The 14,947-nt window shown below is 43.4% G+C and overlaps 1 protein-coding gene across 3 annotated transcripts in view; it reads left to right on the forward strand.

Annotated features, from left to right (window-relative positions):
• Nucleotides 1-333: 333 nt before the first annotated feature.
• Nucleotides 334-14,947, forward strand: part of PPP1R21 (protein phosphatase 1 regulatory subunit 21) — a 78,447-nt gene continuing 63,833 nt past the window's right edge. The window contains exons 1-3 of one of the 3 annotated variants that reach the window (XM_015473432.3): nt 1,242-1,299; nt 1,464-1,622; nt 14,029-14,097. In XM_015473432.3, the coding sequence (XP_015328918.1) occupies nt 1,569-1,622; nt 14,029-14,097 (123 nt within the window). In that variant the 5' untranslated portion in view covers nt 1,242-1,299; nt 1,464-1,568. 3 annotated transcript variants of the gene reach the window in all.

Here is a 14,947-nt window from a genome sequence, read left to right on the forward strand (position 1 = left end):
GTTCTTGTTTCTCTATTTTTAGTACATGTTCATGTGTCCATGAGCAGCACAAATGTTGCTTTATATTCTTCAAATGTATCTTTTCATGCTGTAGTATACTGCAATTTGCTTTTTACAAACAGTGTTTTGTCATGTTGATAGAGATTCATGCAGATATATACAGATCTAGGTTATTAGTTTTGTTAAACTGCAGTGCTGTAATTTATGGCAACCAAGTATCCTAAATTATTTATTCCTCTATGAACATTTCAATGTTGCAATAAATGCAATGCTTAGAATATCTAACATATAATACGTCCTCAAAACATATTTAATGAGCAAAGCGGCATAAAGTATTTCAGGCAGACTACTATTTGCTTCAATTGTCCAGTTACATGTCGTTAACGTCCACCCTATCTGCTTGCGTGGCAGGGATCATTCCCTGAAATTTCCTAAAAGCTTTTTACCCAATTCTCTGAGAAAACGCTCTGATGCAGTGCCAGTGTGGGGGCAGGGCTGGGCGGGTGGAATGGGTAGAGAATGGACACAAAGACATCTCAACGTCAAAATATAAGACAAAGGTTTGTCTGGAGCAGAACAGGGTGAAGTAGCGCGCGTTATAAAATTGGGGGAAAGTTTATAATGCAGGCCATGTCCGGTGCTACCATATCCGGATAGCAGGTAGCGGAATACAGAGGTCTTTCTCTCCGAGCACCTTCTGAAAGATGTAACCATCAAACGACAGACAGTTGCCATGGGAACCAGTGGGGGAGGACAGTGTGTTCGACCAGAATTCTTGATGCGCTTAGAATGTTTCTTCTTCCGGTCCTCGATTCTTCGCACCACCGCCCCTCTCCGCCGTCCCCCGCCCATTCTGTGGGCTCTTATCATTTTCTTCCCCTTTTAATGCTCTCCTTCCCTGTTCTGGGTCGCCATCTTGGACCATGCGTCAAGATGGCGCCCCTTGCCCCCTCCAGAGGCAGAGCCCACGGGCGCCAGAGATTCTGCGCGCGTACGTGCTCGGGCGCGGGAGGGTGGGGCGGTGATGTCAGACGTCGCCCCGCCCACGGTGGTCGCTCCACCCCTGGCCCCACTCCTCCTTCCTCTCACCCGGAGAACCCGGAAGTGGAGGAGGAGGCGCGGCGGCGGTGGCAGAGCGGGCAGGAGCTGGTGGAGCCATACCCGGCAGCGTGTCTGGGGTTGGGGGCGGGGGGTGGGGCTGAGTGGCCTGGGCAGTCTGGCCTGGACAGGGCGGGGGAGGCCATGGCCTCGGCAGAGTTGCAGGGGAAGTACCAGAAGCTGGCTCAGGAGTACTCTAAGGTACCCGTCGTATGCGGGGAGTAGGGGGTCCCCGGTCCTGCGGCCTCGGGTTGCCTTGGCAGCGACTTGTCGGGACAGAGGGAGAAGGCGGAGGGGGCATGCGAGCGCGCCCCTCCTGTCTCCTCCGCCTTCTGTATCCACCATTACCGCGCTTCCACCTGCAGTTCCCAGGAGATGGGGCCGGGCGGTGTCTGGTCGGTGTGCGTTTCTGCGGGAAGGAGCAGGAGTTTGATTCTTCCTTCTCACTGAACTAGCGGGCATGGACAGGGATGTCAGAAATCCTGGCTTCCGCCTCTGGTGCTGGTCGGGAGGGGCAGGGAAAGGTGAGGACCATCGCTTTCCTGCTGCTTCCTCAATTTTCCCAGCCCGGCGATGGGAAGGATCAAGCTTTCTCCTTTCCCACAGGAATGATGTGAGGATAAAGAGATTTATCTGCCTCCCCCCCACCCCCCACAATTAAATCTGAAGTGTAAATAGAGTCATGCGTGTAAACTACTTCACCAGAGATAGGTGGTTACGAATGGATTCAGTGCTTTGGAAAGACGTTGTCTGAAAATGATTTTGAAAGCTGGAGTGCTAGGGCTGTGTCCTTTTCTCTTTTTCTTGGGTCACCTGGAGTGGGGCAGAGCACCCAGAAGATGCTCAGAACATGTTGAATTAAGCAAAATAGTGACCTTTCCCTTTGTCATATTTATGGCATCAGTCTTTTAACTGATGGGACCCTTTTCTTGGAAAAGGGCGGTGCTGCTTTTCTGTGTAGTGTGGTTCTGCCTCAAGAATATTCTAATGAAGTTCTAAAAGCAGAATCTTGCATCTTTGGAAATAGATTCAGTAGTCATTAAACTTGGTTTTCGGTGATCTTGGCATTCAAGGGAGCATGGGGAAGCTTAGACTCTTTTTTACTTTGGAGAAACTGAGACACGCTTTAAAAAATTTCATATAACGGATATGCACCAAGGTGAAATGCATTGTTTTGTGAAAAATAAAACCTGTGCCTAAACATACACATTTAAGTCCTCACAATCACATGGAAGCCTTTTGAGATACTGTTATTCCAGTGGTGCTACTATTGGCAAGAGCTTCCCCAGTAGCTCAGAAGGTAAAGAATCCACCTGCAAAGTGGGAGGCCTGGGTTGGGAAGATCCCCTGGAGGAGGGCATGGCAAACCACTCCAGTATTCTTCCCTGGAGAATCCCCATGGACAGAGGAGCCTGGTGGGCTACAGCCCAAGGGGTCGCAAAGAGTAGGACAGACTGAGCATCTAAGCACGACCATTGGCAAAACTTCTGCATTTCCATTTGAATTTGTCTCTAAGAGCCTCTGGCAAGATGTTAGCGATGGCAAGTTTTTATTCTCTGAAGGCATTTTTTGTTTGTTTGAAAGGTCCAGAAATTATTTGGAACAAATCCATGTGATGAAGTGTGGTGGGTAGAGGATGGCAGTCCAGACACTTGGCTTTCCTATTTTGGGGTGAAAATGTTTCATGAGTATAAAGTAAGGGGATTGATTTTCTTTTCCAGATAGTAAACAAGCTCAGAAGGCAATTCCAAATGGCAGAAGAGAGTTCCAGAAATATTTTGAGCAGTGACCACACTGCTGAAATAACAGCCTCCCAAAAGTAGTGGAAACTTTGAAAAGATTTTATTCTTTTGGCTATGTAAGCTCTTTTGTTTAGCAAACAGTTATATGCCACCTGTGAACAGTCCCAGGCCTCATTGAGTGAGGCAGAGTTCCACCTTAAGGAGAACCCTTTAATAGAATATTCAAATGTTGTACATAAAATTAATACAAGACGACAAGTGTTAGACCAGTGGGCGCACAGAAGAAATGGCAGGTAAGAGTAGAAGTTACTCAGACTGGGGAGTAGCGGATAGGGAGGAAATGATGGATGGTAGTATTCCAGGCAAAGGAGACAGTCTCTGCTGACATGAAGACACGGTCAGATACATGACAGAGAGTGGTGAAGTATGGTTGGAGGGATAATTTGGACCCGATCATGAAGAGTTGTGGATGTCAAGTAAGAAATTTGAATTTTGAATAAATGGAATAGACACTAAAGGTTTTCAAATGGGAGAGTGACATTGCTTTTAGAAAGATAACTGGTAGCTATGAGGAAGATGGACTGAAATGGGGAAAGACTGGAGAAAAGGAGACCAGACTGCAGGCTTTTTGAATAGTATCAGGGAGAGTTACATAGGATTAAATAAAATTTGTGACTGTTTAGATGGAAAAGGCTTAAATTTAGGAATTATGGTTGACAAGTATGGTTTAGCTTATCTGTTTTTTGAGTGCCTGCTTTGCACGCAGCTGCAAACTTATGAAGAATATGGATGGAAGTGTCAGGGCACTCATCCTTGTGTCTCATTCATTCTGTGGGACGTGATGAATGAGGGAAGACTGAGAGTTGACCCTGAAATTAACGCATGGACTGCTCTGACAGAACACCGCTGCCAACTGGCAGAGGAGGGTGGGTCAGAAGGCACGCCAGTTTGCAGTGAAGGTTAGATGTAATCATAATATTATGGTTGGAAGGCATGCTGAGGCCATCTGATTCACATAGTAGGTTGAAGTAATGTTGGGGTCATTGTCGAAAATTTCTAGTGGAGGCAGACTGGCTGAAAGTCAGGACAAAGGCCAGAACTTTTAAAATAATTCCCCTAAACATGATAGTTGAACTTGGAGAGTTAATCACTTTAGGTAGATTCTTTGGGGAACACCTGTGGGAAGGCTGGGACAGTAGGAGATGCTAAGGGTACTGTAGGGGGTCTGCCAGCCTTGAAGTTGTCTCCCTGTTGGGCCAGACCATTTTTCATCCTTTTAACTGCATGTGATGGAAATTTCAGAATGTGAGAACAGGGATTGGTCAAAAGATTTCATGTGATTTTTGTTCCCTGTTGATTCTAGTGCCAAGCAATTTCTAGATAAGATTTGTGCTACCAGCTAAGCCTACTAACTTAGGGGTAAAGAATCCACCTGCAATGCAGGAGACGCAGTTTGATCCTTGCATCAGGAAGATTCCCCTGGAGAAGGGAATGGCTACCCACTCCAGTATTCTTTCCTGGAGAATCCCATGGACAGAGGAGCCTGGTGAGCTGCAGTCAATGGGGTTACAAGAGTCAGACTCAAGTGAGTGACCCAGCAAGCAGTATGCATGCTACCTTCAGCCCTGTGCCTATGGAAGGGGGTATTTTACCTTTTTGTTAGCTTTGTTTGTGGGCTGATGTTGAATTTCAGTTTTGTCTCCCTTTTTCCTTATTTAGGATACAAAGAAAAATGATGTCCTTTTAAGCTATAGAAGGAGGCCTAAATATCAAGAGAGCAGCAAGCATGATCCCTCAACCAATGACACTTGCAGAATCTTCTTGTTCTTATTTAATGCAGATCTCAGTCTGTGTGCCAGGAAGGGGCCCATTTCTCCCTTTATAACTTCTGTCATAATCTTTTTTGCCCCTGAGAAAGAGCAAAATCAGTCTGAGGAGCTTCCATTAAAAGAGACTGAGAGTTTCGTTAGATAAAAGATGAACCATGGAGGCTGAAGCAGATGACAATTTCTGAGGCAGACAGGTTGCTAAAACATAAAGTGTATGGAAAGGCCAGTTAAAGTGGAGGTTAAGACATTAGTGGTTTGGGCAATTAGGCAATCATTGTAGGCTTTTAAAATTTCTGGTTTAACAGTTTTGGGGCGGGGAAGGGGTTAGAAGCTGGTTTTCAGAGATTTATGAAGTTAATAGGTAATAGTTGGAGGCTGCCTCTTTGAGATGTGAGGGAGAGTTAATCAGGGCCTCATTTTGACTACACTGTTGACTTAAGAACCAGAGACCATTTCTTACTTGGTGTGTATCTTTCTGGAAAAGAGGCTGAGGGCACACAGTCCTGACCCATTTGATTTCAGTCTGCTTTCTCTGCACAGGCTTCTGCATTCTTGCCTGACACAATGTCCGTGTGGAAACAAGTGTCAAATCTAACCATCTTTCCATTGTTTGTGGTATCCTGGGTCAGTGGTTCAAAGCGTAGCCCTGGGATCAGCAGCATCAGTGTTGGGAATGGGGTGCATCTACCCTGGATTTACTGAATCTGAAACTGGTGGTCAGACCTGGGAATCTGTGTTGTAACAAACCTCTCCAGTGATTTGCGTGCACACCAGAGTTTGAGAACCACCAAGAAATGGTGTCAGTTTAGTAGCTTTTGCTCAGATAAAGGTAATCTTTTTAAAGCTCTTTTCAAAGCTGTAAAAACCAGTGGGAAAGCTGGATCCTATTTCTCTAATGGTTTACCTTGCAATTGATGCTTCTTGTAGTTATGAAGGAGATTGCCTTTGGAAACTTTTTAGATTGGTACTCTTAGATGTGCTCATTTTAGGAAAGGATCAGTTTTGCTTACCAGACAGCAGAGCTTGGCTGAATCTGATTGCTTCCTCTTGTAAAAGAAGTAAGACTCAGGAGCTGGACTAAAGTAAAATGGAGTATCAGTTTTTTTCTACCCTAGTGTATTGGGTTCACTACTAAAGGTGCTGTGCACTGGAGCTTTCCAGGAGAATGAAAATGTTCTGCATGTTTGCTGTCTGGTAGGGAATCCACTAGCACGTGGGGCTGTTGAGTACTTGAGACGTGGCTAGCTCAGCTGAGGAACTGAATTTTGGATTTTATTTAAGTCATTTAAGTTTATTTTTTATTTTATTTTTGATTGCATCAGATCTTAGTTGCAGCACGCAGGCTCCTCTTTGCACCTCATAGGCTTTTCTCTAATTGTGGCATGGGGGATCCCAGTTCCCCAACCAGGGATTGAACCCATGTCCCTTGCACTGGAAGGTGGATTTCCATCCACTGGATCACCAGGGAAGTCCCAGTAATTTAAGTTTTAATAGGAACATGTGGCTATGGACCACCTTGCTGAACTGTGCTAGGTTAGCCCCTAGATCAGGGCATCGCAAACGTAAATATCCGTGTGACTCACCTGAGAGGTGAAAGGGGTAGTCACTCAGTCATGTCTGATTCTTTGCCATTCCATGGACTGTAGCTCACTAGGCTCCTCTGTCCATGAAATCCTCCAGGTAAGAATACTGCTGTGGGTTGCCATGCCCTTCTCCAGGGAATCTTTCTGACCCAGGGATTGAACCTGGGTCTCTTGCATTGCAGGCAGATTCTTTACCATCTGAGCCATCAGGGAAGCACCATGTTAAACTGCAGATTCTGGTTCAGTAGGTCTGGGGTGGGGCCTAGATTCTGCTCCCAGGTGATCCTGCTACAGCTGTCCCTAGACCACACTTTGAATAGCAAGGCCTTAGAGAGTCAAGGGGTATCCTACTCTTAATTCAGCTGAATTGCCAAGCAGTCACTGATGAGGCAGACTGCAGAGTTGGGGTGGGGGTTTTGTCCTACTGAATTTCCCTACACGCAGGGAAATTCAGTAGGGACAAGAGAAAGAGTTTTGTTTGAAGGCAGGTCTGAAAGGAGGTTTTCTTCCCAACTCAGTGACAAAAGGATCTCAACCTTTAGTACACAGTATGTAGCCCACAGTTACTTTATGCTTTTCCAGGGCGAGGAGCAAGTTAGTAGGTGGAGAGAAAGACTGAGTGGTATTCCCACAGCTGTAGAATACCTAAAATGTTACAACTGGGAGTTTTTTAAAGGCTCATCCAGGCTAGAGACACTGAAACTGGTCTGCTGGTGACTTAAGTATTCTGAAATCAGGGTTTTTGGTGAGGCTTAGGAATGGGCTTCAGGTTGTCTGCTGCATACATTATTTTGTAATAGAGAAAAGCTAGATGTCTAAAGATGTGTTTTATAGGGTTGTAAAACATGTATAAGGGCTTCCCAGATGGCACTGTGATAAAGAACCTGCCTGCCAATGCAGGAAATGCAGGTTTGATGCCTAGGTCAGGGAGATCCCCCGGAGGAGGAAATGGCAACCCACTCCGGTATTCTTGCCTGAAAAATTCCATGGACAGAGAGGCCTGGCAGGCTATAGTCCATGGGGTCACAAAGAGCTGGACTGAGCACGCATGAAAACATGTATAAACGTCAGAAGGCCCATTGTATGGAAGCAGTTATGTAAGAGTGAACACAGTCTTGCTGAGGATTAGATGAGAAATAGCATATAAGCTATTCATCTCTTTCCCCACAAACTCTTCTAGTAGTTTGTGATAGAACATAGTAAATCTCTAATCTTGGGCCAGTTATTCTACCACACATTGGCAGAGCGGCATGAGAGAGATCGTAGGTGACTCACCCCACTCTCTGTGTCCCTGGAGAAACAGCTTTGTGGTAAGTCTGACTGAAGCCGGGCTGATCCAGAAGCAGAGTCACACAGAGTAGTCCGTGCACTGGTTGTCAGAGAGGTAGGCTCAGGACTTTTGAAGGTGCTGGGTGTCCAATAGGACCATGAGGTTCAAATCGTTTGGAGAAGGGCTTTAAAGAGGGACTGTTGAAGTAATGATGGTCTCTTGTAGAATGCATTGCATTTATTGTTTATTTTTGGCTGTGTTGGGTCTTAGTTGCAGCATGCAGGCTCTTCTTGCAGCATGAGGGCTTCTCTCTAATTGCAGCACCCATGGCTTAGTTGCCCCCACGGCATGCGGGATCTTAGTTCCTTGACCAGGGTTTGAACCTGTGTCTCCTGCACTAGTGGGTAGGTTCTTGACCACTGAGCCACCAGGAAAGTCCCTACGAAGGGTTACATTTAGACACCTTATAGTTACATTAGTGGTCCTCAACCTTTTTGGTACCAGGGATCAATTTTGTGGAAGACAGGTTTTCCACAGACTGGCAGAGGGGAGGGGTGGTCTCAGGATGATTCAAGCATATTACATCTATTGTGCACTTTGTTTCTATTATTATTACATTGTGATATATAATGAAGTAATTATATAGCTCACCGTAATGCAGAATCAGTGGGAGCCCAGAACTTGTTTTCCTACAACTAGATGGTCCCATCTGGGGGTGTTGGGAGGGCAATGGGCAACAGCTGTAAATATACCCACAACTTCACTCCCTCGCATGCAGCTCACTCCCTGCTGTGTGGCCTGGTTCCTGCTGCTGCTGCTGCTGCTAAATCGCTTCAGTCGTGTTCGACTCTGTGCGACCCCAGAGACGGCAGCCCATCAGGCTCCCCTGTCCCTGGGATTCTCCAGGCAAGAACACTGGAGTGGGTTGCCATTTCCTTCTCCAATGCGTGAAAGTGAAAAGTGAAAGTAAAGTCGCTCAGTTGTGTCCGACTCTTAGCGACCCCATGGACTGCAGCCTACCAGGCTCCTGCGTCCATGGGATTTTCCAGGCAAGAGTACTGGAGTGGGGTGCCATTGCCTTCTTCAGGCCTGGTTCCTAACAGGCCAGTTATCAGTTGTGGAAGGTGGCCTGGGGGTTGGGGACCCCTGCTTTATAGCATTTAATGTGATAATTAAACATTTATCAAATGCTTTCTCTGTCCATATTATTGATCTTTCATTGTAGGCAGGAGATATAAGGGATTATACTGTAGTTTCTACTGTGAAGGATAGTTTAATTGGCAGATGGGACATGAGTGTAGAAATCATACATAAATTAGTGAATGTAAAATGTACTATAAAGACTGAATACTTTTATAAGTGATGTCCTGTTACTAGTAAGTGCCCAGGAAACTGAGGGCATTGTCTCTGAGGGCATTGTCTCTGTCTCTATAGGGGCACTATAGAGAATGATTGGGAAAAATTTTTGGAAGTAGGATCAGAGTAGAAAGTAGGTTCTAGAAGAACAGTTGGGGTTTGGTTGGTCAACATGAGAAAATGCTGTGTTTTTGAGTCAAGGTAAAGCTAGTCAGAAGATCACAAGACCATGAAAAATGAGTTTGAAAAGACCAGGAGGGTTTCTGAGTTGGGATTCAGAGGACTGTTTCTCTACTGAATGGAACAGTAGTGCATGGCACAGCTGCTGGAAATAGGCTGTATCATCTCCTGGAGAATTTCCTTGTCCTAATGGAGACTTCAGGGCAGTTGTTTCTCAGTTACGTCCACGTCCACTGGAGTCTCCACACTCGTCTCCTAGAGGCATTAGTGACCACCTGTAACTGTTTCTAAGACAAACACTGCATTTGCCTTCCCACTGTGGTGAATGCTGGTGAGGAGAAAGATAAGATTCTGAAAGACCAGACTGGTTATAGCAGTATCTGCATTTGACAAGATGCTGGTCAGTAATGCAGAGATGTGACAGTGGCTGAAATGCAGGAAGATGCTAAATGCCAAGTGTAATTAACAAGGCAGTGGAGAGCTCGGCCGAACTCATCCTTTTCTACCTACCAAATAGTAGAAGGGGATTTTAGATAAATATTTCTAAAAGCTGCATTTTTCTGTTGAGTGGTACCATTGGAACACTGTGTTTGAATTGTTATCAATTCAGCCAACAGTATTTTCCAAAGGAAAATCAAAATCATTTTTCTTTATGATCAGATTAACTTCCAAACAGTAGTGATTTGAAAAATTTAATTTTGCTTTTTTTGACAAAGTAGGCTGTTCAGTTTGCTTTAAATAGCTTCTAAGTGTGCCTTAGGAATTACAGGTGAGGTTTTCCTGTTTGCTTGTTTTAAAAATGTTTGCAGTTCTGGTCCTACAGAAAATTATCAGTTCAGCAAATTTCAGACTTCATCCCTAGTCTTTGAGGCAGTCAGTCAGAGGTTCTAAAGACCGCACAAAGAAGATGATCATAGATCAAAGTTAGAATGGGGGTACGAAATGAAACCTAAACCCTCAAGTAATACTGCTGTCCTTTGGCTATATGAGTTTGAAAATATTTATTGAATTCTGTTACCTAGGTTACACGTTATCCAAAAAATATATTGAGATTGCTTAAAGGGTAGTATACCATGTGTTGGAAGTCAGTACTAAAGTAGTGGTTTAATCTCTCTTTTGTACTTCTAGAGCAGATAGGCTTGAGGCCATATGGTTTCCATTGTATCTACTCATTTCTGTCACTATAACTCAAAAGCAATCATAGACAATTCATCAGTAATGAGTTTGGCTGTGTTCCTGCAAAACTTTAAAATAGGTAGCTGTCCAGTTTGGCCCAGGTACTTTAGTTTGATTGGAGAAGGAAATGGCAACCCACTCCAGTACTCTTGCCTAGAAAATTCCTTGGATGGAGGAGCCTGGTGGGCTACAGTCCATGGGGTCACGAAGAGTCGGACATGACTGAGTGACTTCACGACGACCTTAGTTTGATAACTCCTGTTCTAGAAAATTTAATGTCCACATTTTTTAAAGCAGGAAATGCTTTTATGATTATCTTTTCTCTTCCCTTTAAATTGTAAACTTTTTGAAATAGGGACCATTTCTTTTACTTCTTTCTCCCCTATATCATTAGCATAGTCCCTTTGTTTTGTTTAGTCACTCAGTCATGTCTAGTTCTTTGTGACTCCACGGACTGCAGCACGCCAGACTTCCCTTTCCTTCACTATCTCCCAGAGTTTGCTCAAACCTTTGTCCATTGAGTTGATGATGTCAACCAACCGTCTCATTCTCTGTCACCCTCTTCTCCTGCCTTCAGTCTTTCCCAGCATCAGAGTCTTTTCCAGTGAGTTGGCTCTTCGCATCAGGTGGCCAAAGTATTAGAGCTTCAGTATCAGTCCTTCCAATGAATATGCAGGGTTGATTTCCTTTAGGATGGACTGGTTTGATCTCTTTATTGTCCAAGGGACCGTCAAAAGTCTTCTCCAACACCACAGTTTGAAAGCATCAATTCTTCAGCACTCAGCCTTCTTTATGGTCCAACTGTCACATCCATATGTGACTACTGGAAAAACCATAGCTATGACTATATGGACTTTTGTAGGCAAAGTGATTTCTCTGCTTTTTAGTCCACTGTCTAGGTTTGTCATAGCTTCTCTTCTAAAGAGCAAGTGTCTTTTAATTTCATGGCTGGAGTTACTGTCCACAGTGATTTTGGAGCCCAAGAAAATGAAGTCTGTTACTGTTTCCACTTTTTCCCCATCAATTTGCCTTGAAGTGATGGAACTGGATGTCATGATCTTAGTTTTTGGAATGTTGAGTTTTAAGCCAGCATTTTCACTCTCCTCTTTCACCTTTATCAAGAGGCTCTTTAGTTTCTTTTTGCTTTCTGCCATTAGGGCGGTATCATCTTCATATCTGAGGTTATTGATATTTCTGGCGATCTTGATTGCAGCTTGGGCTTCATCCAGCCTGGCATTTTGCATGATGTGGAGGTTTAATCACTAAATCTTGTACAACTCTTGCAACCCCATGCACTGTAGCCTGCCATGCTCCTCTGTCCAAGGGGATTCTCCAGGCAAGAATGCTGGAGTAGGTTGCCAGTTCCTTCTCCAGAGGAATCTTCCTGACCCAGGAATCAAACCTTGGTCTCCTGCATTGCAGGCAGATTCTTTACAGACTAATCTACAAGGGAAGGCCTATGATGATGTACTCTGCATATAAGTTAAATATATATAGCCTTGACGTACTCCTTTCCCAGTTTTGAACCAGTCTGTTGTTCCATGTCTGGTTCTAGCTGTTGCTTCTTGACCTGCAATACAGGTTTCTCAGGAGGCAGGTAACATGGTCTGTTAATTTCATCTCTAAGAATTTTCCACAGTTCATTGTAATCCACACAGTCAAAGGTTTTAGCATAGTCAATGAAGCAGAAGTAGATTTTTTTTAAAATTCTCTTGCTTTTTCTATGGTGCAACAGTTGTTGGCAATTTGATCTCTGGTTCCTCTGCATTGTCTAAATCCTTGTTGTACATCTAGAAGTTATTGGTTCATGTACTATTGAAGCCTAGCTTGAAAGATTTTGAGCATTACCTGGCTAGCATGTGAAATGAGTACAATTGTGCTGTAGTTTGAACATTCTTTGGCATTGCCTTTCTTTGGGATTGGAATGAAAACAGACCTTTTCCAGTCCTGTGGCCACTGCTGAGTTTTCCAAATTTGCTGGCATATTGAGTGCAGCACTTTAACAGCATCTTCTTTCAGGATCTGATGATCTGAACCACAGTTAGCTCCTGGTCATATGGCAAACTAGAAGTGTATCTGTTGTCCCTTTGATTCTACTCTCTTAATAAGAGCTCTGTTACTATTTGTGGAGCATGTTATCATTTAGAAAGTGCTTTGACATATCTTTTCTTATCTGATTCTCACGACAACCTCAGAAGAATGAAGATAGGGTAGGTGTATTGCCCCACTTTGTAGTCCATATAACAAAAGATTAAGTGAGTATCTCTAGTTTATATTGTCTAGGACGAGACAGAGCAAAATTTGGATCTTCTTTTGTGGTAGTGAACCCTGATCTCTAACTTTCTAAAAACAGAAGCAGCTCATCTTTTTAGTCTGTCTTGCTCAAACTGTATATCCTGCAGTGTTCCTGTTTTTCTTAGAATCTTAGTTCAGTTTTCCCTTGAGTGTCAAATGCTCAGTTTAAAGTTTAGCATTCAAATATTCCTATTCTTTTGGCACAGAAAAGGGTCATTTCTGTTTTCAAGACAGAGATGTGAGCTGCACAGAATTAGAAATAGATATATTTTTTTTAAGCTCATGGATAAAATCACCCCATTCATTTAGTTTCTCAGAGAAGAACCTGGTCTTTCATGGTCTTTATACTGAGTCCTGAGACTGTGTGTGTGTAACCCTTTGGTGTCAGCTACGCTGCGCTGGTGTATTTGTACGCACGTGCTCTGTGTTGTGCTTGTTGATAATTGCAGAAGGGGATTGCTGCAGAAGATTTATCTTTCAAATCCCTGCTGGTGATGGTGATACAGATGTAACCATGAATAAAAATTCATCAAGCTGTATAATTTTGCTTTGTATATTTTAAGATAAAGATCGACCCCAACTTAAAAAAGTTAACTACAAAAGAAACCCAAGTCCTGCCTCCCCCAAAACTTCTTCCATCTCACCAGCCTACTACTGTTCTCATTTATATTTAGCTTTATAAAACAATAGCCAGTATTGTCTAAACGGCATTATGCCTGGAGTCAGAACTACTGGAGTCTGATTCTCAGCATTGCCACTTACCTTCTCTGTACCTTAGTTTGCTCACGTGTGAAGTGGTGGTAATTATAGCACCTGTTTCATCGGGTTGTGAGGATTGATGAGGTAGTACATTACATGTAAAGTATTTAGGAATGAGCATTCAAATGCTAGCTGCTATTGTTATTAATTTCTGAATTAAACTTGCTTCTCAGTTGCTTTTGTACACTGCTTCTGCTGATGCCTGATTGTAAGTCCTCCCTTCCTGAGGCTGAAGTGAGTGATAGTTGCATGGCTAATATTAGGCACAGTATCCTGCTGGGTGTGTTGATGCCCTATAGTTTGGTTCTCTGTAGAATTCTTATTCCATACTTAGTCCAGTTGTATGTATTTTACAGGTGAATGGTATGTCAGAGTTATAAGGAAAATGGCATACTTAATACCCTATTGTATATTGTATATATATATTTTTTTATTGTATAGTTTTTATTTAGGGAGGTGATTGGTTTCATGGAAAGAACCATGTACATGGGAGGTCAAGAGACCTGGATTTTAGTCTTAATTTTGCATTGTTTAGTTTTATATCATTGGGCATCTCAGCCTCTATGTCTTTATTTGTAGAATGGCACGCTGGTTGTCTCTGCTTTCCTCTTGAGGGCTCATTTGTATGTGAGCTGATAGTTACTCAGTGTACAGATTCCTATAAAGTGATGGTAAGTGATTTCCTTGCTGTAAGTGGTTGCTTTATATTAAAAATTAATTATTACTTCCTCTGTTTTCAGCTTCGGGCTCAGAATCAGGTCTTGAAGAAAGGTGTCGTGGATGAACAAGCGAATTCTGCTGCTTTGAAGGTAGGCTACTGTTTGTGTTGTGAGAGTTAGATTAGTGTTTAGTGAAGCTTACAGCAGGGGATTCAGCCCATTTTGTGGGTTAAATTCCCAACTCTGACACTGATTCACTAGGGATAGGGGAGGGTAATCGAATTTTTTTTTGTGTGTTTAACTTTCTTACTCATTTAGGTATGAATGTGATGTGCTTTGACTTCTTAGCTGGAGATTACAAAAATGTCTTATGGGACTGCATCTAATGCATTTCTCTCATACCCAGCTTCTTTCATAGCTAAACTCATCAGGACAAATGGGGCTTCTTATCTGGCTTGATCTGACAGCACTCTGCAGGGACTGGGTCATACTCATGTTTATATCCCTAGCATTCAGCAGATTGTCCCCTGATAAATGGGTCTGAAAGTGTGAATCATTTAGTGCATTAATCTTGCTTTGGGTTGAGCTGTTTAATAGTAATAACCTGTGTTAATGATGACTGAGTGATCCATCAGCACCTTTAATTGAGAGGAGAAATATGATGGGAGAAGAAGAATTTGTTTCTACCTCATTTTAGCAGACATGTAATAAATACTGCTTGAAAGTGTTAGTTGTTCAGTCATGGCCAGCTCTTTGTGACCCCAGGGACTATATAGCCTGCCACACTCCTCTGTCCATGGGATTCTCCAGGCAAGAATACTGGAGTGGGTTACAGTTCCCTTCTCCAGGGGAATCTTTCCGACCCAGGGATCAAACCTAGATCTCCCACATTACAGGGAAATTCTTTACCATCTGAGCCACCAGGGAGGCACAGATACTGCTTAGTGATATTCTTAATTGGATAAATTGATTCTAGGATATGGATTCCTTCTTGGCCAAG

Source organism: Bos taurus, chromosome 11, assembly GCF_002263795.3.
Source record: "Bos taurus isolate L1 Dominette 01449 registration number 42190680 breed Hereford chromosome 11, ARS-UCD2.0, whole genome shotgun sequence".
Classification (NCBI taxonomy): Eukaryota; Metazoa; Chordata; class Mammalia; order Artiodactyla; family Bovidae; genus Bos; species Bos taurus.